At 36.3% G+C, this 27,491-nt stretch overlaps 1 protein-coding gene across 18 annotated transcripts in view; it reads right to left on the minus strand.

The window, feature by feature from the left end:
- Nucleotides 1-901: 901 nt before the first annotated feature.
- HDAC9 (histone deacetylase 9) overlaps nucleotides 902-27,491 on the minus strand; it is a 931,635-nt gene continuing 905,045 nt past the window's right edge. For 16 of the 18 annotated variants that reach the window (XM_040472481.1, XM_040472497.1, XM_040472487.1 and 13 more), the window contains 2 exons: nucleotides 21,507-21,684; nucleotides 902-1,146 (listed from right to left, as the gene is read on the minus strand). In XM_040472481.1, the coding sequence (XP_040328415.1) occupies nucleotides 1,107-1,146; nucleotides 21,507-21,684 (218 nt within the window). In that variant the 3' untranslated portion in view covers nucleotides 902-1,106. Of the gene's footprint in view, nucleotides 1,147-13,280; nucleotides 13,406-21,506; nucleotides 21,685-27,491 lie in introns of all 18 variants that reach the window. The other 2 variants (XR_005789365.1, XM_040472488.1) reach the window with 2 other exon arrangements.

A 27,491-nucleotide genomic window follows, 5' to 3' on the forward strand; every position in this document is an offset into this window, starting at 1 on the left:
AAAATAAAATAAAATAAAATAAAATAAAATAAAATAAAATAAAATAAAATAAAATAAAAATAAATGAAAGAAAGAAAGAAAGAATCAAAGAAAGAAAGAAAGACTCAAAGCTCCTAAGTAATTGGGAAAATTATGGGTAATCTTTAGCTTTTCTATAGGAAGGAGGGATGAAAGGTAAAAAGAATGGATGTGATGGAGGAAATAAAATAAAAAGAGAACAAAGTTCTTGATAGATTTGGAACAAAGTAAGACCATCCTCTATGGAGCATATGCTTGAAGTGACTATCATTAGAGCAAGAGATGTAGGAGGCAGATAGAAGACCTCATCCTCAAATACAGTTGCAAATCTCCCATGTGTGAGAACACACAGAGGGAGGTTAGGGAAATAGGGTTATTTTTCTCAAGAAATGTGACATAAAACATTGCACCATTACATACAGTTTGTGAAGATCCTTTGGCATTTGGACTTTGAGAGACAGCATGGTTTATTCCATTGAACAAAGCCTCATCCCAGTTCCTCCATCTTGAACTCTTATGAGTAAGAGTTGAACCATGTGTTAAAGGCCAAAAAACAACAAAACAAAACAAAACAACCCCTCCCCCCCCACAATATGTCAAGAACTGCTATCTGTTCATACCCAAAAGCAAATCCTGTAAGCAATTTAAGACTGACAAAAATGAAATAAAAAAAACTGATCAGAATGTCAGGAATGAATATTTCTTAGGTTTTGCCCAAAATTTTGCTGGCTGTTGTAGCATCCATAATTAACAGTATCTAATGCTGTACTGGATGTTACTAGTTTAAACTTTGGGCGTGGGGGTGGGTCACTCAGCATATTAAAAGTATGCTGGAAGCAGTTTCTTCCAATCATGGTTTACTGTAACTTTAGACTCACAACGGTTATGTTTAAGGAATCTTTAATGCCTTTTCAAGTCCATCCAAAGAACAAGTGAAGCTGCTGTTCAGAATTTTGTGCCCAGTGTTTATGTTACATCGAATCTGTGCCACCCAGGCAGCAGACAAGACATGTCTGAGGGTGCTGGGTGGGGGGATACACAATGATGTCACACACAGGAAATATGGTGGGGGGGGTGTGCTTGGCACTTCACAAGGCTGGCTCCTCTTCCATAGGCTCACCAGCAGTTCTGTAAAAATAAACAGGCAATCAGAATACGGCATAAGAGTACACAATGACATTGTAGATTTTCATGCATAATCAAAGCTGATTTTTCAGCTCTCTCTAATGTTTATTTGTGTTATTCAGTTATCCATAAATAGAGTTTCTTTCCTAGGAAGTATAAACAAATGTCAAGTGGAAAAACATTTTAGATCCAAGCAATCATTGGAAATGTTCCTGTTTATATTAAAACATGTCAAAATATTTTATAAGTCTAGATTCTGAAATGTACATGTTTTGTGTCTAGTACAGTCCAATAATTTATTGAAAAAATTAACTACAATATTTTATTTTAGGAGCAATCACAATGATTTCCTATGGAACCAGTTTGCTAATGAGAGCAAAGGACCCATCTAGCTTCTGGAGGAGCCTCACCAGGGCTCTAGTTTTTGCTTCTGTTCTTTCATAACTGGATTGGCTGCCTGCCGGAGGCATTTCAAATCAAATTCTGAATTTGATTAGTAAATCGCTGCTACAGACCCAACATTTTTACAAGAAATGCTCTATGGAAGTGTGTAAATAGTTTTTATTCGGCATCATCTGTGGGGTGTTCTGCTCAGGCAAAACCAAAACTAATTGCTTGGAAATTTATACTTGATATTTAAACTTAATTTAGTAACACTCTGAGGGTGTTTTAAGGCAAACTTTTAGAATGATTTTTAATTTAGTCAAAAGGACAGATTGTAGGAGAAATCCAAATACATGAGGTAGTTGGACTGTTGAGGAAGACTACTGGGATTTGAGATGCCGAGAGAAGTGAGTTTGAGTCTGAGCTCTGCGATTTGCTAATGTTGTAACTGCTAATGTTGCACTCCCATGAAGCAGTGGCTTCAGGTTCAAAACCAGAGGGAAAAAATGTTCCTTACAGAATTAGGTAAGGTTAAAAAAAAGATACAAACTTGACTTGTAAACAATAAACACTATGAGACATTAGTTATTTAATACTTTGGATCTGTCCCTTTGTCATGTAACATATGCATACAATTGTGTGAATGGTTCAGAGATACAGAGTTATGCCTATGCTACCACAGGAAACTAAGGAAACAATATTTGGATGATGGTTCTCTTTGGATGGTGCAGTAATAGATAGGTGGTTTTCATTTTTTTCATATAGTTTATACTTGCCATGATTCTGTGAGTTACTTTCATAATGGAAAAAAAAAATGCTATGTTTAAAACAAAGCTGCTCCTGAAGACAAATTAACTATTTAGCCATGTTGTTTTATACATTTATAAGGAAAATAAATCAAGATTTCTATGCATCTATAAAGTAGTTGCCATTAAAAAAATTTTTAGCGTTTATTTATTTTTGAGAGACAGAGAGAGAGAGAGAGAGAGAGAGAGAGAGAGAGAGAGAGAGAGAGAGTGCGAGCAGGAGAGGGGCAGAGAAAGGAAGACATAGAAGTGAAGCAGACTCCAGGCTCCGTTGTCAACACAGAGCCCGGCGCGGGGCTCCAGCTCATGAATCGAGAGATCGTGACCTGAGCTAAAGTCGGACACTTAACCGACTGAGCCACCCAGGTGCCCCAAGTAGTTGCCATTTTAACTTAGTGTTTTTATAATATCAATGAGATGGTAATAAAAAGGATTTTAATGCATCCTCTAAAGCATGAGAAATATCAGATATTCATTATTTGACATTTCCTAAAGGGGTGCCAAATCAGTCCACGTGAGTACTAAAAAAAAAATCATTTCTTAGGAAGTTATAGCCTGTCCAAGAGTATACTGGATAAGGAGGTTGTGAGAAAGCATTTAGCATTGTTATATAAGATTAAAAAAAAAACCTATTTAAATGAGTCATACTCTATTAAAATCTTTCCAAACTAAAATTATCAGCATGCTGAGAAGAAAACTCTAATGGAAACTGAGTTTTCCTATTTTTTTTTTTAGCTTTATTGAGATCCAACTGACATACAACATTGTATAAGTTTAAGATGTAGAATGTGATGACTCGATACACAAATATATTGCAAAATGTTTACCACAAACACACATCTTTCACTTCATGTAAGTACCATCTGGTTGTTGTTATGGTAAGAACATTCAAGATTTAATCTCATAGCAACTTTCATGCATACATTACTGTTAATTATAGTCACCTTGCCTTACATTACATCCTTGGAATTGATTCATCTTATAAATGAACGTGTGTACCTTTGACCGACATTGTCCCATTTCCCCCAACTCCCAGCCCCTGGTAACTAACAATCTATTCTCTGTTTCTATCAGTTCAATGTGGCCTTTTTCCAGTTTTACTGAGAAATAATTGACATATATAATTGAATAAGTTTAAGGTGTACAGTATGATGGTTTGGCTTACATATATTGTGAAATGATTATCATAATAGGTTTAGTTAACATCCATCATCTGGGGGCCTGGGTGTCTCAGTTGGTTGAGCGTCCGACTTCAGCTCAGGTCATGATCTCACAGTTCATGGGTTCAAGTCCCGCATCGGGCTCTGTGTTGACAGCTCGGAGCCTGGAGCCTGCTTCGGATTCTGTGTCTCCCTCTCTTTCTGTCTCTCCCCTACTCTTGCTCTTTCTCTGTCTCAAAAATAAACATTAAAAAAAAGAATCCATCATCTTATATACATACTGAGTTCAATAGGTTTAGATTTCACATATAGGTAAGATCATACAAATGAGTATTTTATCTTTGTCTGCCTTATGTCACTTAGCCTAATGCCCTCAGGTTCACTCATGCTGAATCTCTTTTATGGCTGAATAATATTCCATTGGAAGTTTATACCACATTTTCTTTATCCATTCATCCATCAATGGAGACAGGTGTTAGGTTGTTTCCTTGTCTTGGCTGTAGTGAGCAATGCTGCAATGAACATGAGAGTGCAGATATTTCTTCAGGATACTGATTTTGTTTCCTCTGGATTATATACCCCGTAGTGAGGTTGCTGCATCACATGGTAGTTCTATTTTTAATTTATTAAGCAATCCCCATCACTAACATTTATTATCTCTTGTCTTTCTCATGCTAGCCATTTTAACTGATGTAAAATGGTATCTCATTGTGGTTTTGATTTGCATTTCCCTAATGATTAATGATGTTGAACATCTTTTCATATATCTGTTGGCCATCTGTATGTTTTCTTTAGAAAAATATCTGTTCTGGTCCTTTGTCCATTTTTTAATCAAATTATTACTTTTTGCCATTGAATTGTATGAGTTCCATATATATTTTGAATATCAACCCCTTATATATGTATCATGATTTGCAAATATACCATATATCACATATATACATGTGTTTGCAAATATTTTCTATATCATAGGTTGCCTTTTCATTTTGTTGATTGTTTCTTTTGCTGTGCAAAACTTTTAGGTTGATGTAGTTACACATGTTTATATTTTTGCTTTTGTTGCTTTTTCTTCTTTTTTGTCATATCCAAAAACTTCATTGCAAAAGACCAAAGTCAAGAAGCTTTTTTCCTTATTTTTTTTCTAAACTATAACTATGTTTATAGTTTCAGGTCTTCATGTAAGTCTTTAATCCACTTCAAGTTAATTTTTGTGAGTGGTGTACGATAGGGTCCAATTTCATTCTTTTTCATGGGAATGTCCAGTTTTCTCAATACCATTTACTGAAGAGATTATTTCCCCTTTGAATATTCTTGGCTCCCTTGGTAATATTAGTTGACTGTATATGTGAGGGTTTATTTCTGGGCTGACTGTTCTGTTTCATTGGTTTATGTTTGCTTTTATGACAGTGCCATACTGTTTTGACTACTACAGCTTTGAACAGTTTTAACTCAGGATGTGTGATGCTTCCAGCTTTGTTCTTTCTCAAGATTGTTTTGGCTATACAGGGTCTTTTGTCATTCCATATGAATTTGAGGGTTTTTTTTCTTCTATTTTTGTGGAAAATGCCATTGGAATTCTGATAGGAATTTCACTGACTCTATAGATGACTTTGGTGTATGGACACTTCCAAACAGTTAAACCTTCTTTGTATCATTTTCAGTTTCTTTCATCAGAGTCTTCTTTTTGGTATGTAGATCTTATTTTGTATTCTGAAACTAGCAAACAGAGATAATTTTACTTCTTCTTTTCTTGTTTGGATGCCTTTTGTATCTTTTTCTTCCCTAATTGCTCTTGGTAGGACTTCCAGTACAATGTAGAATAGGAGTGGTGAGAATAGGTACCCTTATGTAGTTTCTGATCTTAGAGGGACAGTATTCAACTTTTACTGTTGAGTATGATGTTAGCTGTGGGTCTGTCATATGGCCTTTATTATGTTGAGGTATGTTCCTTCTATACCTAATTTGTTGAGAGTTTTCATTATGAAAGGATGTTAAATGTTGTCAGTTGTTTTCCCTGCACTTATTGAGAGAATCAGATGATTTTTATCCTCCATTCTATTAATGTGGTGTATCATGGTGATTGATTTGCATATGTTGAACCATCCTAGGGATAAATTCCACTTGATGATGTTGTATTATCTTTTAAATGTGTAGTTGAAATTACTTGGTGTTTTGTTGAGGATTTTCACATCAATGTTCATCAGGGGTGTTGGCCTATAATTTTCCTTTTTTTGTAGAATCCTTGTAGTATCTGACTGTGATATTGAGGCAATATGGGGTATATTAAGAGACGTTTGAGAGTATTCTCTTCTTTACGATTTTTTGGACAAGTTTGAGAACTGCTGTTAATTCTTCTTTAAAGGTTTAGAAGAATTCACCAGTGAAACCATCTGGGACTGGAATTTTGTTTGAGAGGTTTTTGATTACTGATCCAATTTCCTTACTCATTATTGGTCTGTTCAGATTTTCTATTTCTTCATGATTCAGTGTTGGTATATTGTATATTTCTAGGAATTTATTAATTTCTTGTAGGTTATCCAATTTGTTGGCATATAACTGTTCATAGTAGTTTCTTATGCCACTCGTATTTATATGGTATTAGTTGTATCCCGTTTCATTAATAATTTTATTATTTGAGTCTTCTTTCTTGGTAAGTCTAGCTAAAGGTTTGTCAACCTTTTTAGTTTTCAAAGAATCAACTCTTAATTTTGTTCATCTTTCCTACTGTTTTTCTATTCTCTATTTCATTTATTTCTGCTGTGATTTTTGTTATGTACTTTCTTCTAGCAACTTTGGGCTTAGTTTGTTTTTTTTTCTAGAAGTTCCTTAAGATGTAAACTTGGGTGTTTTGAGATTATTTATTTATTGAGGCATTTACTGTTGCAAATTTGCCTCTTAACACTGCTTTCCCTTTATCCCATAAGTTTTGGTATATTCTGTTTCCATTTTTGTTTGCTTCAAGATATTTATTTGAAGACATTTTTTGATTTTCTTTTGAGTTCATCCTTGAACAATTAGTTCAAGAGTGTGTTAAAATTTCCATATATTTGTGAATTTTCCAGTTTTCCCCCTGCAATTGGTTCGGAGTTTCATACCATTGTGGTCAGAAAACATACTTGGTATAATTTCAGTCTTAAAATTTGCTAACACTTGTATTGTGACATAACATTTGATTTGTCCTAGAGAATGATCCTTGTTCACTTGAGCAAAAATGTATATTTTCCTGCTGTTGGATGAAATGTTCTGTTTATGTTTGTTAGATCCATTTGCTGTAAAGTGTAGCTCAAGTCCAATATTTTCTTACTGATTTTCTCTCTGAATGATGTAACCATTGTAGAAAGTGGAGTACTGAAGTCACCTACTATTATTGTATTGTTGTATATTACTCCCTTCAGATCCATTAGTATTTGCTCAATTTATTTAGGTGTTACAATGTTGGTGGCATGTATATTTATAATTGTATCCTCTTGATTAGCTGATTTATAATTGTATCCTCTTGATTAGCTGATCTTCTTGATTAGCTGACCTACTTATCAACATATAATGACCTTTGCCTCTTATTACAGTTTTAGACTCAAAATTTATTTTTTGTTACATACATACTGCTACTCCTGCTCTATTCTGTGTTTCCATTTGCATGAAGTGTCTTTTTCATTCTTTGACTCTGAGCCTATGTTTGTCCTTAAAGCTAAAGTAGTCTTTTATAGGCAGTATGTAGATGGTATTGTTTGTTTGTTTAAATTCACTTAGCCATGCTACACCTTTTGACTGAAGAATCTAATCCATTTACATTTAAAATAATTGTTGATAACTAAGAACTTACCATTTTGTTAATTGCTTTCTAGCTGTTTTGTAGTCCCTTTTTTCCTTTCTTCCTTTCTTGATGTCTTCACTTTGAATTGATATTTCTTCTTAGTGGTATATTTTGATTCCATTCTCTTTATCTCAGGTGTACCTACTATACCTTTTTGTTTTGTGGTTAGTCTGAGGCCTACTTGAAACATCTTGTACATATAACAGTCTATTTAATCTGATAACAACTTAACTTTGCTCACATGCAAAATTCTACCCTTTTACTCCTCCTCCCTACATTTTATGCTTTTTATGTCACACTTTACATCTTTTTATACTATGTATCTGTTAAGAAATTATTGTACCTATATCTATTTTTAATACTTTTGCCCCTTAACTCTTACACTAGAGTTAAGTGGTTAATACAACATCATATTACAGTATTAGAACATTCTGATTCTGACTGTATTCTTACCTTTACTAGTATACAGAATATTTTCATGTTTTCAAGTTATTCAGTATCATTCTTTCTCTTCAGCTTATAAGAACTACTTTCAGCATTTCTTCTAAGGCAGGTGTTGTGTGATGAATTTACTCAGCCTCTGTTTGTTTGGAAAAAAATTTATCTCACCTTCATTTCTGAAGGACCACTCTGCTAAATAAACTATCCTGGTTGACAGTTTTTTATTTTCAGCATTTGAATATATTACCCCACTCTTTCCTGGCTTACAAGGTTTTTGCTGAGAAAACCACTGATATCTTTACTGAAGTTCCCTAGTATGAGATAATTTTTTTTTCTTGATACTTTTAAATTTCTCTTTGTCTTTGATTTAGAGAGTTTTATTATAATGTGTCTTACAGAAGGTCTTTTTTTTTGGTTTTGTTTTGTTTTGTGGCGAGAGAGAGACAGAGACAGAGAGAGAGAGCACACACACGAGTGGGGGAGAGGGGGAGAAAGAGATGGAGAAAGAGAATCTCACTACCATGAGATCATGATCAGAGCTGAAATCAGTTGGACACTTAACTGACTGAGCCACCCAGGCACCCCCAAGAATATAATTTTGTATTGGAATTTTGAGCTGACCTATTAGTCTCATGAACCCAGGTTATCTAAATCTTTCCTCAGGTTTGGGAAGGTCAGCCATTACTACTTTGTATTTTTTAAGTTTATTAATTTTGAGGGTGGGAGGGGCAGGAGAGAGGGATAGAGATAATCCCAAGCAGGCTTCACAATGTCAGTGCAGAGCCTGACGTGGGGTTTGATCCCACAAACCACGAGATCACGACCTGAGCAGAAATTGATTTGGACTCTCAACTGAATGAGCCACCCAGGTACCTTAAGCCATTATTACTTTAAATAAGCTTTCTGTCACCTTCTTCTACTGAGATTCCAATAATTCATAATCACTCCTGTGATTACAAGGCCTTCCCAGGGGCACAGCAGTGGAGGCCAATGCTGGGATTCAGGTTAGTGGGGTGCAAGGACACAGCTGAAGGGGCTAGATGCAGTTGAGCCCAATGGTTCAAATCACTGGGTCTGAGTCAGGTTTAGATGTGGGCCTACATGAAACTTTGTGGGCCTTGACTTTTGGAGTATGCTCCTGTGGCTGCAAGGCCTCACCATAGGTATAAACATAGCAGTTGAGGCTAGTGAGTTGGCCAGGAGTGTGCAGGTACAGAGTTGAAGGGCCTAGCTGCACCTGGGCTCAAGAGTTCAGACCAGAGACAGAAGATAGGGCTGAATCCTGTTCTCTGCCAGTTGTGGGGGCCATGACTGTCAGAATGGACTCCCATGGCTGCAGGGTCTTGCTATGGGTGCACAAGTGGCAGTGGAGGCTGGTGATGGGAGTCAGGCCAGCAGCATGCTGGTGCACAGCTGGAGGGGCAATCCCTGAGTCTGTGCATGGTGGTGGATCAATGGCAGGGTTCCAGGTTGGTGTCTTGCACTGGTGCAGCCACAGAAGCTGGGGCTGGCTGTCAGTATAAATCCCAGGCTGCAGAGGCATTGGGGACAGAGGGAACAAATGAGGAGAGACTTGGGAAACTAGATAACATGAACATGAAAACCTCTGGGATAAAAACCTGGTGTAAAATCTCCAGGGGGTCTGAAGGAGCTGTTTTGGACATTGGTTTCTTCAGCAGTAAAAGCTACTGGGTTCCCTGCAGAGCATGTCACTGGGAACTACGATCACTTCCATCGCATTTTTTTTTTTAATTTTTTTTTTTTTTACATTTATTTATTTTTGAGACAGAGAGGGACAGAGCATGAACGGGGGAGGGTCAGAGAGAGAGGGAGACACAGAATCTGAAACAGGCTCCAGGCTCTGAGCTGTCAGCACAGAGCCCGATGCGGGGCTCGAACTCACGGACCGTGAGATCATGACCTGAGCCGAAGTTGGTCGCCCAACCGACTGAGCCACCCAGGTGCCCCTCCCATTGCATTTCTGATACTGGTTGTGCCCACACTTCTTCCTTGTTCCAGGCAATCTCTACATGTCTCAGCTTTGCCAGTTCTCTGGGTGGGGTGAAACTGAAGTAGGTCCTTCCTGCAGTGTCCCAAAAGGGTGGGGATGCTGGTCACTCATCCCACTCTCCTCTTCCCAGCAAGGGGAACTCTTTCTAGCTGAGGCCCTCCTGGTGCTGAGTAGTGTCAGTCTGGAGAATGGATGACTCAGGCAAAATGAAGCTGTTCTTCATTCCCCTTTTATGTGGTTATTCTCAGGTTTTCTGTTCCACTGTTCTGCTAAAGTTTGTGAGTAGACTGCTAAGCTCTCCCAGAGCTGTTTTTGTTCGTGGACAGGTATCCAATTATTGATCTTTGTTGGGGGAAAAAAGCTCAGGTCTCTGCTCTCCCATAATAGTGACATCATTCCCCCAACCTGAATTTTCCTATTTCTAACCCAAATCTACAATAAGATGATCTTTACCCCCATACCCAGGACTCAATTATGGCTGGAATTTCAGAGACAATAGTATAGAGAGAAAACATTCCATGGGTCACAGATGTAATTAACACTTATCTATCCTTGGTGGATGATCTGTGCATTCTTCAGATACATACATGTCCAGCCGAAACTCTGAGGACATGAACAGATGCTTCTCTTCTCTTTCCTCCCTTAAAAATCATTTCATGCTTTGGGGCACCTGGGTGGCTCAGTCAGTTGAATGTCCAACTCTTGATTTCGGCTCAGGTCCATGATCCCAGAGTTGTGGGATCAAGCCCCATGTCTAGCTCCGCACCAAGTGTGAGTCCTGCTTAAGATTCTCTCTCCCTCTCTCTCTCTCTCCCTCTCTCTGTCTCCTCGACTCATGCACTTTCTCTCTAAAGTAAAAAAAAAAAATTATTTCATACTAACCACTTTTTTGGAAATAGTCCACTTACTAATCCCCACCTTCTACTGAATCAAATATGCATTCACATAACAAACCAATTCTCTCTGTGTCTTGCTGCATAGAGATAGTGTTAGTAGCATAGAAAGTTGTAGAATCTCCTGGATTTCAAGGCAAATGCTCTGTGCTTAAGTCCCAGCTCTACCACTTTCTAAAATTTAACTTTGAGCAAGTCAACATTTGTAGAGTCTCAATTTTCTCTTTAAAACTGAAATATTCCTTGGCTTGCCCTCAGGGATGTAATTTAAGAGAACATGCTTTATACACTGTAAAGTGTTGAACAATTACAGAAGAACTGTATTATTTACATCTGCCACTGTGATAATTTATAGTATTTCCCTTTTCACATACATAGCTTTCAGTGGAGGTGGTATTGTCTTTATTTAATTCCTATCCCCTAGATATGTTTTATAGTCTACATATTTCTTTAAAAGGATTTTTTAAAAAGAAATCATCTTTGTGAAACACTTAGAAAATGAACTTGGTGAGGAATGACCTTTTAATGTATTTTTTTAAAATTTTTTTTAACGTTTATTTATTTTTGAGACAGAGAGAGACAGAGCATGAACGGGGGAGGGTCAGAGAGAGAGGAAGACACAGAATCCGAAGCAGGCTCCAGGCTCTGAGCTGTCAGCACAGAGCCTGACGCAGGGCTCGAACTCACAGACTGCGAGATCATGACCTGAGCCAAAGTCGGACACTTAACTGACTGAGCCACCCAGGCGCCCCATTAATGTATTTTGTTTTTTTTTTGTGAAACAGTGAGAAGCAATGCTCTGGAAATGTGAGGACTCCCCACTTCCATAATCAATGTACATATACACCAAGCTTACCTTGATTAGCAAAAATACAGTTGTGGAAAGAGATAGGGAAAGAGAAGAGATGCAATCTTTACATTTTTAAATTTAATTCCATTTGTAAGTAGGTAAGATGCAGATACAGTAAGGTCAACAATACGTATAAAATAAAACCTCCAAAGATAAATTTTAGTACAATAGTTTGGCTAATTGGAAGACATAAACTTCTACTCTAGCCAGCCAACTTAACAGTGAACACTGATGATTCTCTGTCAATAAAGGGTGAAGATTACATATATTTAAGAGAAGGATCTGTTCAGTCCAGCAATCACAGGTTAAGATAACTTACAAAAATATAAAGCAGAAAGTAAACAATTTAACTTGAGAAAATATATAGCATAAATTTAAATTCTTGTATTTGCCTTACATTCTTGTACATTTCCCAAAATGTATTTCATTTCCTATGATTTTTAAAACAGTATTTCTTTGTTTATATGAATAATGTCATTTAGTAATATGTGTTTTCTCTTGTTTCATTGACTTGTTTGAATCCCATTATTATCTTACTTTTTCTTCCTCCTTCAAGGCAGACAATCTAATGCCTGTTATGTACATTATTTTGTTTGTAGGGTACTCTTCAGAGCTATATATTATTGTTTTGTGAGCATATATTTTTATTTTATGTAATTAATATATTTATATATTTACATACTATGTATAAACTTACATATTTATATATATTATATATAATATATATATTATATATATAATTTCTGTTGCTTAATTTTCTCACTTAGTTCTGCATTTACTAGATCTATCCATGCAGTTATGTTTATCTAGTCTGTCACTGCCAATAACAACAAATTCTATCCACTGTATATATATATATATATATATATATATATATCTCTGCCACATTTTAACTATTTCATTCTCCCAATAATGGACCCCAGGTTTGACTCCCTCTGTCTACCCACCATGAATAAAACTGTAGTGAACTTCCTACTATATATATACTTTAATGACTTTAGACAAGACCATCTTCAGAAGCAGGATTACTAGTTAATATGCTTTGTGTATAGTAAATAGTACTAAACTGCTTTCCAGAATGGCTGCCACACTTACCTTCCCACAGCTCCCAAAGCTCCACATGTCTACTAATTCTGGCACTCTACAGTTTACTGAATCTCTCACTGATTCAAATTATAATTACTGCATGTCTATTATGCACCCTGGCTCTGTTCTAGGTACTACAAGTATTGAGGAGACAGAAAATAGAACAGGGGTACCTGACCTAATTTGGGGATTGATGGCCAGTGAATATTCTCCAAGAAGAGGAAGTGATATTTAATCTGAATTTTTTGGATAAGTGGAAGAAAATGGGGAGGCTAGTACATGGTCAAGTGGGAAGAAAGGGAAGAAAAGTATTCCAAACAGTATGGAGTACATGTGCCAAGGGGCATGATATTAACATGAATATAGGTCTTTGGAAAAAAATATAAAAACCACAGTAAGATACCATTACATATCCGCTAGAAAGGCTAAAATTATAGACTGATTTTACAAAGTGCAGGTGAGGATATGAAGTAATTGGAGTAGTCATTCATTGCTGATGGGAATGAAAGATGGCACGACCATTTTGGAGAGCAGTTTGGAAGTGTATTACAAACACATGGCTTCCCTACACCCTGGCGATTCTATTCCTAGGTATATATCAAAGAAAATTGAGTGCTGTGTTCACAAAATAAAAACTTGTACAAAAATTTCATAGAGACTTAGGTTCCTCAAAAAATTAAAAATATAATTACCATATGATCCAGCAATTCCAGTTCTGGGTATATATCCAAAAGAATTGAAAACAGGATCTTGAAGAGATAATTGCATACCATATTCATTGAAGCATTATTCGCAGTGTCCAAGAGGTGGAGGCAACCTAAATGTCCATTAATAGACGAATGATAAAGACAATGTGGCATATGCCTACAATGGAATGTTATTCAGCACTAAAAAGGATAGAACCTAATCATATACTACAATATGGATGAACCTTGAGGACATTTTGCTAAGTGAGGTAAGCCAGTCACAAAAGGCAAATACTGCATATTCCACTTATATGAGGTATCAAAAGCAGTTGAATTGTTAGAAACAGAAAGTAAAATAGTGGTTTGCAGGAGCTGGGGAATAGGAGAAAGAGAAATTGCTGTTTAATAGGTATAGACCTTTAGTTTTGCAAGATGAAAAAATTCTAGAGATAAGTTGCACAATAATGGGCATACAGTTAACACTACTGTATACTTAAAAATGGTTCAGAAGGAAAATGTTATGTTACATGCTTTTTACCACAATAATAAATTTTCATAGCTTTATTCATAATAGCCCTAAATGGCAGAGGACCTGAGTAGACATTTTTCTAAAGAAGACACACAGATGGTTGACAGGACATGACAAGGTGCTAAATGCCCAGTAATCATCAGGTAAATGCAAATCAAAACCACAATGAGATACCATCTCATACATGTTAGAATGGCTATTATCAAAAAGACAACATATAACAAATGATGGCAAGGATGAGGGGAAAAGAGAACCCTTATGCACTGATGGTGGGATTGCACATTGGTGCAGCCACTATGAAAACATTTTATGGGAGTTCCTCAAAAAAATAAAAATAGAACTGCTATATTATGATCCAGCAATTCCACTTCTGGGTATTTATCAAAGGAAATGAGAAACTAACTTGAAAAGATATATTCAGCCCCATACTCACTGCAGTATGATTTAAAATAGCCAAGACATAAAAGCGACCTAAGTATTTATTAGTGGATGAATGGATAAAGAAAATGTGGCACAATGGAGTATTATTCAGCCACAAAAAAGAAGAAAATCTTGGCATTTGTGACAACTTGGATGGACCTTGAGGACATTATGTTAAGTGAAGTAAATCAGAGAAAGCAAATACTGTATGATCTCACTTACCTGTGGAATCTTACACAAACCTCTGAACTTACACATACAGAGAGCAGACTGGTAGTTGCCAGAGATGAGGGTAGGGGTAAGAGGAAGGTAAAATGGGTAAAAGTGGTCTACAGGTACAAACTTCCAATTATAAAATAAATAATTCCTGGGGATGTAAAGTACCTCATAGTAACTATAATTAATATCACTGTGGTTTTTGTTTGAAAAATGTCAAGAGAATACATTTTAAGGGTTCTCATGACAAGAAAAAAATTATAACTATGTGTGCTAATGGATGTTAACTAGGGTTATTGTGGTGATTATTTCACAAAATATACATATATTAAATCATTATGTTTAATACCTAAAATATAATGATACATGTCAATTATGTCTCATTAAAAAGCCCTAGAGAAATAAATTAATAGCCCCAAGTAGGTAACAAGCCAAACGCCCACCCACAGGATAGACAGCTTATGGTGTGTTTATACAGGAGGATACTGCACAGTAACAAAAATGAACAAGCTACTGACTATATGGGTCTCAAAAGCATTATGCTTAGTGGAGTAAAATAAGACAGACAAAAATCTGAATGACCTACTGATTCCCTTTAAATTAAACTTAATGTTTGGCAGAACTAATCCACAGTGTTGAAACTATTTTAAAAAACCAAAAAACCAAAAAACAAAAAAACCGAATTACCTCTGGAGGAAATGGCGTTGACTAAGAGGCACAAGGCAACTTGCTGGCTGAGGAAAATGTTCTTGATCTTGTTCTGAGTGATGTTCATTTGAGTATGGAATAGGTAAAAAAAAAAATCTGTGCATACTAGTATATGTAAGGTACGTTCCAGTTTGAAAAAAAAAAAAAAACGAAATATCGCTTCTCGGCCTTTTGGCTAAGATCAAGTGAAAAAAATGAAATAAGTTCACTGATCATGGAGGCTTATGAGTCCTGTTAAGAATGGTAATGCTAATGGAATGGAATGGAAAGGCAATGAAGGGTTTTAAGCCGAGGCATGACAGGATTTGCTCTTCAGTTGTTTTGTTTTGTTTTGTTTTGTTTTGTTTTGTTTTGAAGAGCTCCCGGATTGCTCCATAGAAACTGGATTAGAAAGGAAGCAAAAATGGATATGGGAACTAGTAAGGAAACTACTATAAGAGTTTGGACAAGAGATGAAGGTACTTTGGACTCAGTGTTGGCAGTAGAAGTTTAAAAAAGTAGATGGTTTGCTCAAGCTATTGTCTCTATCTCAAGATACATTTCTTCTTATTTACTAGGTGAAATCCTATATATTTTCCTACCCTGGCTCAGTTGTTCTGCTCTGTGATTTGTTTCCCATTTCTTGGTCTGTGTTAGCTCTTCTTTTTTTTTCTACAGCTCAATATAGCAAATTACTTGTCACTTATTATAGTTGGTTACTCATGTCTAATCCTATGGTAGGAAGAATAATAGCCTCCAATGGTGTCTATGTTCTAATCCTGGGAAGCTGTGAATATAGTCACTTTGCATGGCAAAACTGACTTTGAAGATGTGATTAAAGTTAAGTACCTTGAGATGAAGAAATTATCTTAATTATCCTAGTGGAGCTAATCTAATCATGAGTCTTCCAAAGCAGGGAATCTTTCCCAGTTTATAAGCCAGCTTTCCCAGCTTTCTTCTTTCAGTCAGATAGAGATGTGATAAGTGAAGAAAGGTCAGCAGGATGTATATCTGCTGGTTTTGTAGATACAGAAGGGGGTCATGAGCCAAGGAATACAGGCAGCCTCTAGAAACTGGAAAAGACAAGGATGCAGATTCTCTCTTAGGTCCTCCAGGAAAGGACTCAAGCCCTGCTAACCTCTTGATTTTAGCCTAGAGACTTGTCAGCCTTCTGACCTTTCTGTCATTTTAAGCCACTGATTAATTTTACAGTAATTTTTAAAGGTAGCAATAGAAAAGTAATAAAATCCTCAAGTATATGAACATTTTGGGGACTGTGAGGAAGCTTTGTGACCCTGAATCTCAACACTTTGTCCAGCACATAAAGAATAATCAGATGTGTTTAAAGAATGAATGGACTGGATATTCTCTTTCCTCATTCCGCAGGTTGGAGGATAATCCTGTAATCTGTCAGCATCACTCCCATGTTTGTCTCCCCCCCTAAATACAATTCCTTTCTCCATTCAGGAAGATACTTTGCTGCCTCCTCCCTCCTTTATTGTATTTATTCAGTCAATCCATCTTTATGATATGAGTACTATGGTTTCTAGTTATCTGAAAATTGACATTGTCAATTAGTCCTATTAAAAATACATATAAAATAAACATTTTGAAAACTCTTATAAAAATATAAAAATACTAATTCTCTCACAAAACATAGTAAATCGAGAGAGACAAGAATTGCTAAGGTATCATTACAAAATGTTGCCATTTTCACAGTATTTCATCTTCTCTCTTTGGATTCATTCATTCATTAAGTATTTATTTATTACCTACAATGTATTAGGCATTGTGAAAGTCTTGAGTTAAGTCAGCTAATTACAGATTAATGAACTCAACCAATTTATTGCTTAGAGATTTGTCAATCCCTTGTGTTTAATGACTGTACTACTGATTTAACCTATGAACAGTCAGCCATAGATGCCCAGGTACAGCCTCTATATTCTAATATACATCACTGGATGATGAACTATGTATTAAAGGAGGCAAAAATAAATTGTGGAAGAAGAAAAATGATGGGAAAAATAATGAAACCAATCTGTACTGAGTATTTACTATGTATTAGGTATTGTGTTAAGATGTACTGTTTCATTTTCTCCTCAAAACCCTATGAAATTTTCCCTTCATTTTAAATACAAGGAAAACAATGCCCAGGGAGATAAGTAACTTGCCTGAGACCACACAATTAAGTTGGTGCTGGGATTTGAATCTGTGCAAGCTGATTCAGACTCTATTCATCCTTTGTAGTGTTAAGAAGAAAAGAGTGAAGGAGTAGAGATGAAGATGAAATGATAGGAAGCTGAAGTTATCATGTGATCTTATTTTACTTATAGTCCCATTCAAATGTGCTTTTTCCTTAGAAAACACTTCTTTTAAGAATTCAGAAGGAACCCTAAAATATATAAATGGGCACTGGGTTGAACCCTAACATGCTAAGTCAGACTTTAAACATACCCTGTGACCATATGATAGGCACCAAAAAACAGAGATAAAATATGGTCCCCAGAAAGAAGAGGAAAAAGAAGAGAAGAAGGGACAGATTATCCTTCCTTTTACCAGGAGCTTCCAAATCGTTAGCCCACTTAGCCCATTTTTCAACTAAGATTTTGTTGACACTGGATGAAAATTCAGAATAAAATTTATATTGGAATGTTTGCTTGGTTAGATAAACAAGTGCTCAAAATAATGGCATCATAGAAAAAAATCAGAAAACTGCATAATTTGTGCAATATTTAGCTTTAGAAGCCTTGGAGATATAATCCTAAAGAACAGAAAACAAAGTTGTGTTTCTAGGAATACTAGACATGAATGTGTCTTTAATAGTAGCCTATATTTCTATATAAATATTCAGATACAGAAAAATGTGGTTGAAAATGTCCTTGGCACTAGTGATAGGCCATTCACTATCACCAGTGATAGGGAGATGATACTTGGGATTTTCCAATTTATCGTTATACATTTTTTATACTCATGAGTAAGACAGTTATTCAAAAAACAAAATGGCTACGCTTAGAATCATATATTTTCTCATATTTCTGTATTATATAATGACTTGAAACCATCTCATGAGAAAAGTTGCCAAAATTAGAAGACTAAATAATTAAATAAACAACCAGATTGGAATGTATTAAGAAAATCTAACATGGTTCACACTATAATCAACAGGTCAAACTGACATTTGAAAAATATAACTTTCAGGGTACCTGGGTGGCTCAGTCGGTTAAGTGTCTGACTCTTGATTTTGGCTCAAGTCTTGATCTCACAACTGTGAGATCAAGACCTGCACCCAGCTCTGTGCGGATAGCATGGGCCTGCTTACAATTCTCTCTCCCCCTCTCTCTTCCCCTCCTCTGCGCATGCTCACATGCTCTCTCTCTCTAAAAAATAAATAAACATAAAAAAAAAAAAGAAAAGAAAATGTAACTTTCAGTTTCTGTTTTGGTTTAAAAAAAGAGAAAGAGACACTCAGGAATTCTGGATTGTAAATGTGTTCCCGACAACTGAATAGTTTATCATCCTGAAGTTTTGATTGTCAGAGAGAGATTTTTCTTGATTTTCAGCACAGCCTGAACTGGTATCCAAGAATAAACCTGAATACTGCACTGACCTTTTCAAAGTAGAAGCATTTGAAACAGATATCCAACCAATGCAAACTATAATCTTTTAAAGGTGAAGTCTCCTAGCAAATAAGAAGAAACCTAAAATCATTGTTCTCTCTTCTAAGTGACCAGGTCTATCTATTTAAATAATCTTTGAACATATAACTGGGCCCCTTTCATTTTTTTGTCTTTTTTTTTTTCTGGTCTGCTATTGCTTTCTTTCTCACTCGAGTCCTTTGCCACCTGAAAACTATGTTTTGAAAACTGTATTTCAGTTAATCATCTCTAAAATGAATCCCCACATATCAGCCTTTTTCTAATAATTTATTCTTCATGGTCCATCAATAAGTTGTAAAAAATGAAATAACTGTTTGCAATGTGTTGTCATCTCCCTTTTGCCCCCCACCCCCCATCCAAGAAAAATGAACAAAAAATACTTACAATGGTTCTTAGCCAGGAGCATTTTATCCCTTATTCACTAGTGGTAAATGAGTCAGATATGAGTTGGCCAGGAAAAGAGCTGCTTTACCCAAAATCTTAGTACAAAATGAGTCATCTCACTCCAAACACCAATATATCCTCCAAAATAACTGGCAAGAATTTCCTATAAAAAGAATCTTGCCTTCACTCTTTTCCATTCATTTAGCATTCTGATTTTTCTAATTTTTTAATTTCCTGTGTACTTATAATATTACATTCATAACAAAGGCCCAAGAACATTTCCATCTTTTTATCTCATTCTGAAAGTCTTCTTTCCTGTATTGAGTAGGGAGACAATTCTAATAGCATGCCCCTGAAAAGAACAAATGTGCTGTGGCTTTCAAGGGTTCTCTGTCTCTGACTCTCTCTGATGAAATTCATGCATGGTTCAATAGAAATGCAAAAGCCAATCCTAGAAGAAGTTTTCTTTTCCTCTGCTGAAAAAGTGAGTGCAAAGCCTTCCTTGGAAAATATTTCAAGCAAAACTACTTTTCTTTCCATAAGAAAAATCAATCAAAATAGATACAGTGTGTTTCATACTGGTAAACAAACATGAATCCAGGTCACAAGCGTAAACTCTGTTTTCCCTACACATCAGAACATTCCCATTCTCATTCTCTCTCTGCTATCAGAGGAAGCTTAAAAATCACTGTGAGCTCTTAAAAAAAAATCACTGAGAACTCAAGCCAGGGTTAAGTCCCCACTGATTAACAGAAGTCAAACACACTATTTACCTGAGGATAAGCAAGCATACTTATAGAGAGAATTCATGCCAAAGTTCTGAGATTGTTTTTACTACTTGGGGCTTATAACATGACTTATCATTCTTAATTATTCTAAGCAAAATTATTTACAATTCATTTCACTCAGGTTGGAATTTAGCTTCACTTCTCTATATTAAATGAATTCTAAAGAACAAATATATTCCTTTTATATCCAACACTAACAGATGTTTAGTTTGCTCAGTTTTATAGTCCTCAGATGACAGACAACTAACTGCATTTGGCTTTGGGAATAATTGCAACACCTTTGCATTATGAACTTGGTTTGGTTCTTAGCTGGGAACTGCAGGGGGTTAGTTCATATTATCGAAGAAGTGAAATAAGTTTTCCCTTTATGCTCCAGATGCCCATATGAAGATGCCTTCTAATATAGTATTATACAACTTTTTTTTTTACAGGTAATCTGGTCTTAAATGGTTATAGTAAGAAAAATACTTGCATAAAAATGAAATATTTTATTCAATGCATCTCCTGCTCTTCACCAAAGCAAGATGTTAAATCCATTAAACTCTGAATGTCCAGTAAAAGTAAGAAAGCTAAAACGGTTCAAATTTGCACATTCTTGGGAAAATTGCCAACTAGGTACTAGGTAGCAGAATCTGTATAATTAATGGTGATGTTATTGACAGAGGGAATATGATTTCCTTCTCAGAAGCATTTTAAAAGTGCAAGCTGGAAGAGCTTTAGTAAAGCCTCACCTGATTCGTTTTTAAATTGAGAAAATGTGACTTTGAAGCCAGCTACAGAAAGCACCAATGTTAATATATGTACATTTGTGATGGATTTGGTCCTGGCAGACTTAAAAGAAATCTTGAATGTAACACTGTCTGTATGATAGGATGATGAACACCAAAATGCACAAACCAACAAGCGTTTCTCAGAAGGAGAATAAGCAAACTCAATCTTAGGTTAACCTTATTTTTCTTTTCCTGAAAGCTATACTCATATGAAGACTGACTGTATTCAACTTCTTATCATAAGATAGAATAAAATCAGACTGAAGAGTCCACACATTCCTTTTCACACACTCCCATCTCCTTTGTAGGCCACTTGTGTCTTTATCCAGTCCTTGTACCACAAGAATAGTCATATAAGGAGCTCGTACATGTTTAGGTTTTCTAAATTATTGACTAGTAATACCTCCAACTTCTGCTCTCGTTTTTTCACTTTGTTATAACAGTAATTTCAAAATGATGATAGAAAAAGAATATCTGGAAAATGAGAGATAACTAAGAAGTAAAGCCCACAAGCAGCTCTTTCCATAATGATCTGCACTAAATTACTCAACAAGGAGTGATTTTTCTCACCATGTATCTCACGCCCTCTATTTCTCTGTGAACTGCAACCACATGCTCTAGTTCTGTGTTTCCCACTAAGAATGGAATTCTTGGTGGCCTATAGTGTGTGCTGTGGCATCTGTGGCTTTGGAGAACACAGGTGGTGGAAGTGGAGGAGACAGGAGAAGGAAAGCCTGGAGAGAGGTTCACAAATGCTAATGATGAGCCTGGATGTTACTGACCTTAATGACTCCCCCATCTTGGATCCATACCTGCTGTCTTCTGAAGCAAAGGGCTGTTCTACATCTACCGTCAGGGAGGCCATGGCAGAAACAGTCTCCGTCTCCTCTTGCAACTGTGCCCCAGCCAAAGCACAGCCCCTTGGCACAGCCACCATCCTAACTGACTTCCAGTACTTGCCTAGAAAAAAAATGCATCATATTTTAATAGGAATTTTAGAGCAGTATTAATCAGACTACTTATATAGGTCCAACTCAGAGCAGTTGTTGAGTTAAAATTCTCTATGCTATACATAGCTGTAATTTGGTTTATTAAATATTATGATTAAGTCTTTTTCTCAGTCTAAGACTGCCAAGTTGTGAAGTGCTCATAGTCCCCAGCCTAAGTCTCTCCCTTGCTTAGAGGGTAATAAAGTGAGGAATAATCCATGGTCTAATGAACTCACTATCAGACTGGCAGTTGTCTCCACAATCAAGTAAGCAAACCCCGGGCATTGTGCCCCCTGGGAAATCCTTAAGAGACTGGGAGGTAGAAGTCTCATGGAGAAACTGAATGAAATAGTAATGTTAAAAATTGCTATTGAGCCATTACCTTTTTATAAAAAAATGAGGTTAGAATATTAAAGAAAAAGAAAAGCCCCAAAATGCCAGCATGAATTGAATGGCAACTTTGCCAGAACAATCAGGTTTGTTAGTCCTGGATGTTCTTTCTTTCTTAACCCCAGGGTGTGTACTAGAACAATAATTGATTTAAAACTTTAATATATGCACTGGTTGATGTTGGCACCCTTCCTCATGTCATACGGAAGTTTCATTTTTTGAGGAGGGGAAGGGGAATGAGGAAAAGAGGAGGTCATTGCATGAAAACATGCCAGTGGGATAAATATGAAAAAGCAGAGTCAATGGCCTTCTTGAAGCCCCTAAGCTATTCTGCGTGTGTGTGTGTGTGTGTGTGTGTGTGTGTGTGTGTGTGTGTGAAGTATTGAGTCATCTCAAATCAAAGCAGGAGAATATTCCTAGGTGCTGACATGACTTACCAGGTTAGAACTATCTCTGCAGCCTGACGAATTAGGAAAGAATTTGGCATGCAGAGTTTGCTTACTTAAAAAAAACAAAAAAAAACAAAAAAAAAACCAGAAAAAAAAAGTTCTACTAGAATAGAAAAGACAAATGGATGGGGCACCTGACTAGCTCAGTCGGTTGAGTGTTCAACTCCTGATTTCGTCTCAGGTCACCATCCTAGGGTCATGGGATCACGCCCTGTATCAGGCTCTGTGCTGAGTGTGGAGCCTACTTAAGATTCTCTCTCTCTCCCTCTGCCCATCTCCCCTGTTCATGCTCTCTCTAAAATAAAATTTAAAAAATAAACTAAAAATTAAAAAAAAAAAAAAGAAAAGGCAAATGGATGAATGCTGGATTGGGAACGAAGATAACTGGGTCCTGGACCACTTCATTTCTGCTTCTCATAACAGGGGAAAGATCTCAAATCCCTTCCAGTTCTAACATTTTTTAATCTGCCTCTCCCTATCTTATTGCTTCACAAAGGAATGGATATCATGTTAGGGGAGAAGACCCAATCTCCCAATCACTTCTCATTTAGTTGTCTACTACAATGTTACTTGTTGTGATCACTTATTCTGACCAAAGTATGAGAATCATAAAGCTTTCAACTAGGACCAAATGATAGCAATTCTAACTGTGAATGAACCCACAAACTAACATTTTCTTTGAAAGCTAAGACTGTGCTAGATGTTGAGGACATAAAGATTCTTCCCTCACACCAAGAAATTTGTGGTCTAAATGACAATTCTGTGTGGAAACTGCCCATGTGATCCTGAGAGGAACTAAGTGGAATATATACTTATGATGATGGGAAAATGAGACAAGAGTTGCCAGAAAAAACAACACTTGACTGAGTATTTGAAAGACCATCAGAAGTTAGTCAACATTAAATAGAGGGAGGCAAGTAACCCTGGAAGAGGAAATAGTACACACAGATGTGCAGAGACTGGAATCTCATGTCTCTGTGTTGTTGTTATTGTTGTTGTTGTTGTTGTTGGCGGTGGTGGTGGTGGAGGGGGTTACAAAGTCCATTGCTAGGCACAACTGGAGCATTTGGAAAAGTCTTGAGTGTGATGAAGGAGACTGTTGTTGTAGACATAGGTTAATTAACACACTGTCTTGAATAACATGTGAATTGATGTTGGACTTCAACCTGTAGGTGAAAAGGGGCCATTTTAAGCAGAAGAGGCAGGGAATCAGGTTTAAGTTTTTAAAAGATCCCTCTGGACAGATCTTGGATGATGAATTGGAAGGTGATGAGAGTGGTGGCAGGAAAACCAATTTCACATCTTGGCAAAAATCCAGGTGGGAAATGATGATGTCTAAAACTAAAAGGAAGTGACAGAAAGAAATGAGGGAATGGAGTAAAGAGAGGTTTAGGAGGTAGGTAATGAAATGTATCTTGGCTTATTATTTAGGGCACCCCTACCTCTCTCAACTTTGAAAGATGACTCTGATTTGACAATTCCATTCCAAGACCCTAAGTTTTCTAGTTTACAATGTCATTATAATCTTATTCAAGTTGGAAATACCATATTCCATCTCTAAGTGAATCCAGTTGTAATGAGTTTCACAAAATATTATTTTTGATTTTTTTATTAAAAATTTTTAAATTTTTTTTTAAGAGAGAGAGAAAGTGCAAGGGAAGAAGGGGCAGAGAGAAAAAGGGAGACAAAGAATCCAAAGCAGGCTCTAGGCTCTGAGCTGTTGGCACAGAGCCTGACACGGTGCTCAAACTCATGAACTGTAAGATCATGACCTGAGGGGAAGTCGAACTCTTAACCAACTGAGCCACCCAGGCACCCCAACACAAAATATTACTACTAAACATTATTTTAGTTCAGGATATTCAGAAAATTGGTGATGCTGGATGACATCCTTTCCTTTTTCTCTAGAGTGACTAATATGGGGCCTCTGACAAACAACAACAGGTAGCAGGTGGTTTATGGGTTAAATTATGTTTTATACACTATATGAAACAGAAACTTGCATTAGTTAACTCCTAATATGTGCCAAGGAGTATGTTAGATGTTTTCACATTCATAATTTATAATTTCATTTAATCCTCATAACAATTATGATGCAATATTAGGTAATTGTTCTAATTTTTTTGGTAACATTTATTTATTTTTGAGAGACAGAGAGAGAAAGAGCATGAGCAGGGGAGGGGCAGGGAGAGAAGGAGACATAGAATCCAAAGCAGGCTCCAGGCTCTGACATGGGGCTTGAACCCACAACCTGTGAGATCATGACCTGAGCCAAAGTATGACGCTTAACCGACTGAGCCACCCAGGTGCCCCTGTTGGGTAACCTTTCTAAAGTCACATGGCTAGGAAGAAGAAAAGCTGAAATCCTCATCCAGGATTGACTCCAAAATATCTCTTGCTCTGTACTCTGTTGTCCTCCTTTATTCAGTCCTCCTCTACCCTCTTTCCACTATACATAAAAACATAAAAATGGACTCAATCTATAAAAATACCAACTTAAAAGAATTATTTATATTATATAAGAATTATATACATTCTTTGCTTTACCAAAGAAATCATATTTGGTAATAACAGGTTACCCATGTTCCTCAGATATGTTACTCACTTGATGCACCTTTTATTGACTTTATGGTGTGAGTTTTTACACCAAGTGAGACAACCATGTAAGACTTGTCCTTTTTACTCTTCATTTCTCATAACCTTATACTATTGCAAACACCTGTTTACCAGCTAAGACATTGATGAAGCTATCATAAAACTGGAGATAAGGGCTCATTGAAGAGCATGAGTAAGAAGTCCATTGAAGAAGGGGCCCTGAACTAAAAGTCAAGATTTATAGGTTGGAGACTACACACCAGTCCCAGAGAAGTCATTTGGATCACTCTGGAGCACAATTTCCACACTTATAACATGATAGTGGTAGAGTTGATAATGAAAGGGGTCTCCTTGCTGTAATTCTCAATGATAGTGATTTTTCTGATCTCATGTTATGTATTACACTTGGATGTTAGAATAAATTTGTTACGGAAGAAAATCTTCTCTGTGAGTCTCTAAACGCTTGAGGAGGTCAGTAAACACTTTTAGAAAATATGGCACATCTAGAATAAAGGGCTTTAATTTGGAAGCACTGTACATTTTCCCTTAAGAAGAGAATTCTTGGCCATAGACAAAACAAACATCTTTACTCCCCAAACACAATCAGGATGGAAGGTGTGAATCGTTAATCATAATTTTTCAGTAGAATGACTGACAATGATTCTTCAACATTTAGCCTTTAGGTATGTGAGTAGTAAGAAAGATTTTAAATAGCTAAGACCTTTTGGAATAAAATGTAATGTGTATAAAATATCCTGCTAAGTTAAGATTAAACGTTGGAAGTTTGGTTTTTATCCAAATGTATGAGGTTTCTGACTCAGAAATAACCCAAAACTTTGAATTCAATATGGCCTCTGGAAAGCCTATAAAAACAAAGGAAATATTCTATATTAATAATGCATTCATAGACTACTATCTCTATTTGTGAAGGAGAATAATTAAAATGGAAGTGGGTATAGCACAGACTGTGCCATATGCAGCCAATTCAAACTACAAATTTATGGGTTATGTTTTCACATGATGAGTAGGTTTTTTTTTCTTTCACAAACATATGTGCCAGGATATCGTATCTGTTGGCACGAGAATAATACCCCTATTAGCACACAAGAGAAATGAACCAAGGTTTACTGCTAGAGTTTTCAGGAGCTGTTATTTATAAAGTAAAATATTAGTAACTAGCCACCAGTGGATTAGTCTCCTAAAGCAATAAAACTGTCAAAAGAGAGGAGTTTTACATTAAAACTGGACATGCACACTCCCTCTTTGGTTATATCCTCTATCCTTATTCATTTTGCCCACTATGTAAATCTCCCCACTTTCAACACCTTTCCTTTCCTTTTATTTCTTTCCTTTTCTTTTCTTCCCTCCTCTGCCCCAACCCTCCTCCTCCTCCTCCTTGTTTTTGACTATTTAACCTTCATTATTCTACATTTCTGTTTTTTCTGGTAAAGGCAAAGAATGGATCTAAAATAAAGGTAAGAACCAGGTAATAGATGCAGACAGTCAAGAGTTAGAGGGAGGCCATAGATGGGGTGTCATTGGGTCAGGTAGGAACCATGAGAGGACATTCTGCAGGTACTATGTAATCAGACTTCAGTAACAACAACATTGTTCTTGGTAATAAGCGTTTTGGAAAAACAGGTATTTGCTGTGTTAAAAGCAACACATTAGCCAAAAGTTTTCCCAACCAAAGCCTTTGACACTTTGAACACCTCCTGACCCCTGAAACCTCACCCTTCCCTCATCCTTCTGGGGCTTTAGAGTCATTTCTCAAGCTTGCGCTTAAATAATGTTGTCTTTTGTCATTACACACCATGTTCTCACAGGACAAGAAGCTGGTAGTAAACCATTTCCAATCCCCATCAACTTCAGAGATTATTAACACCCGGGACTTAAAGGGGCCCCACAGAGATTTTCCAGAGCTCAGAGCTTCTTAATAGAGTTTAAGATAGATGTTTTAATCAAAATGGAGACATTTATTGGGATCCAAAGTATTGTATATATATGTAAAAATAAAGATGTACTGAAAGTTGGTGTATCAGTAGCGCGACCAGGTAATTTTTCATCCAAGTTGGGGCAATTTTAAGGTTAAAATGGGGCTAAAAATAAAAATCATGTCATTGAAATGTTCATTTACTGGTCAGCAAACTGTTTTTATCAGTGGACTTATAAAATATAAAATAGTCCTATTCAAAAGTTATTTTCATAACTAAAATTCATTCTAAAAAAACAAAAATATTATAATTCATATATGCCAAAGCATAGTAACTACTTTATACTGATTATGTAAACATTAGAAAATAACATAAGCAGAATTATGATTGCTGCTAAATATTCACATAGG

This window comes from Herpailurus yagouaroundi, unplaced genomic scaffold, assembly GCF_014898765.1.
Source record: "Herpailurus yagouaroundi ecotype Mexico unplaced genomic scaffold, PumYag 100, whole genome shotgun sequence".
NCBI lineage: Eukaryota > Metazoa > Chordata > Mammalia > Carnivora > Felidae > Herpailurus > Herpailurus yagouaroundi.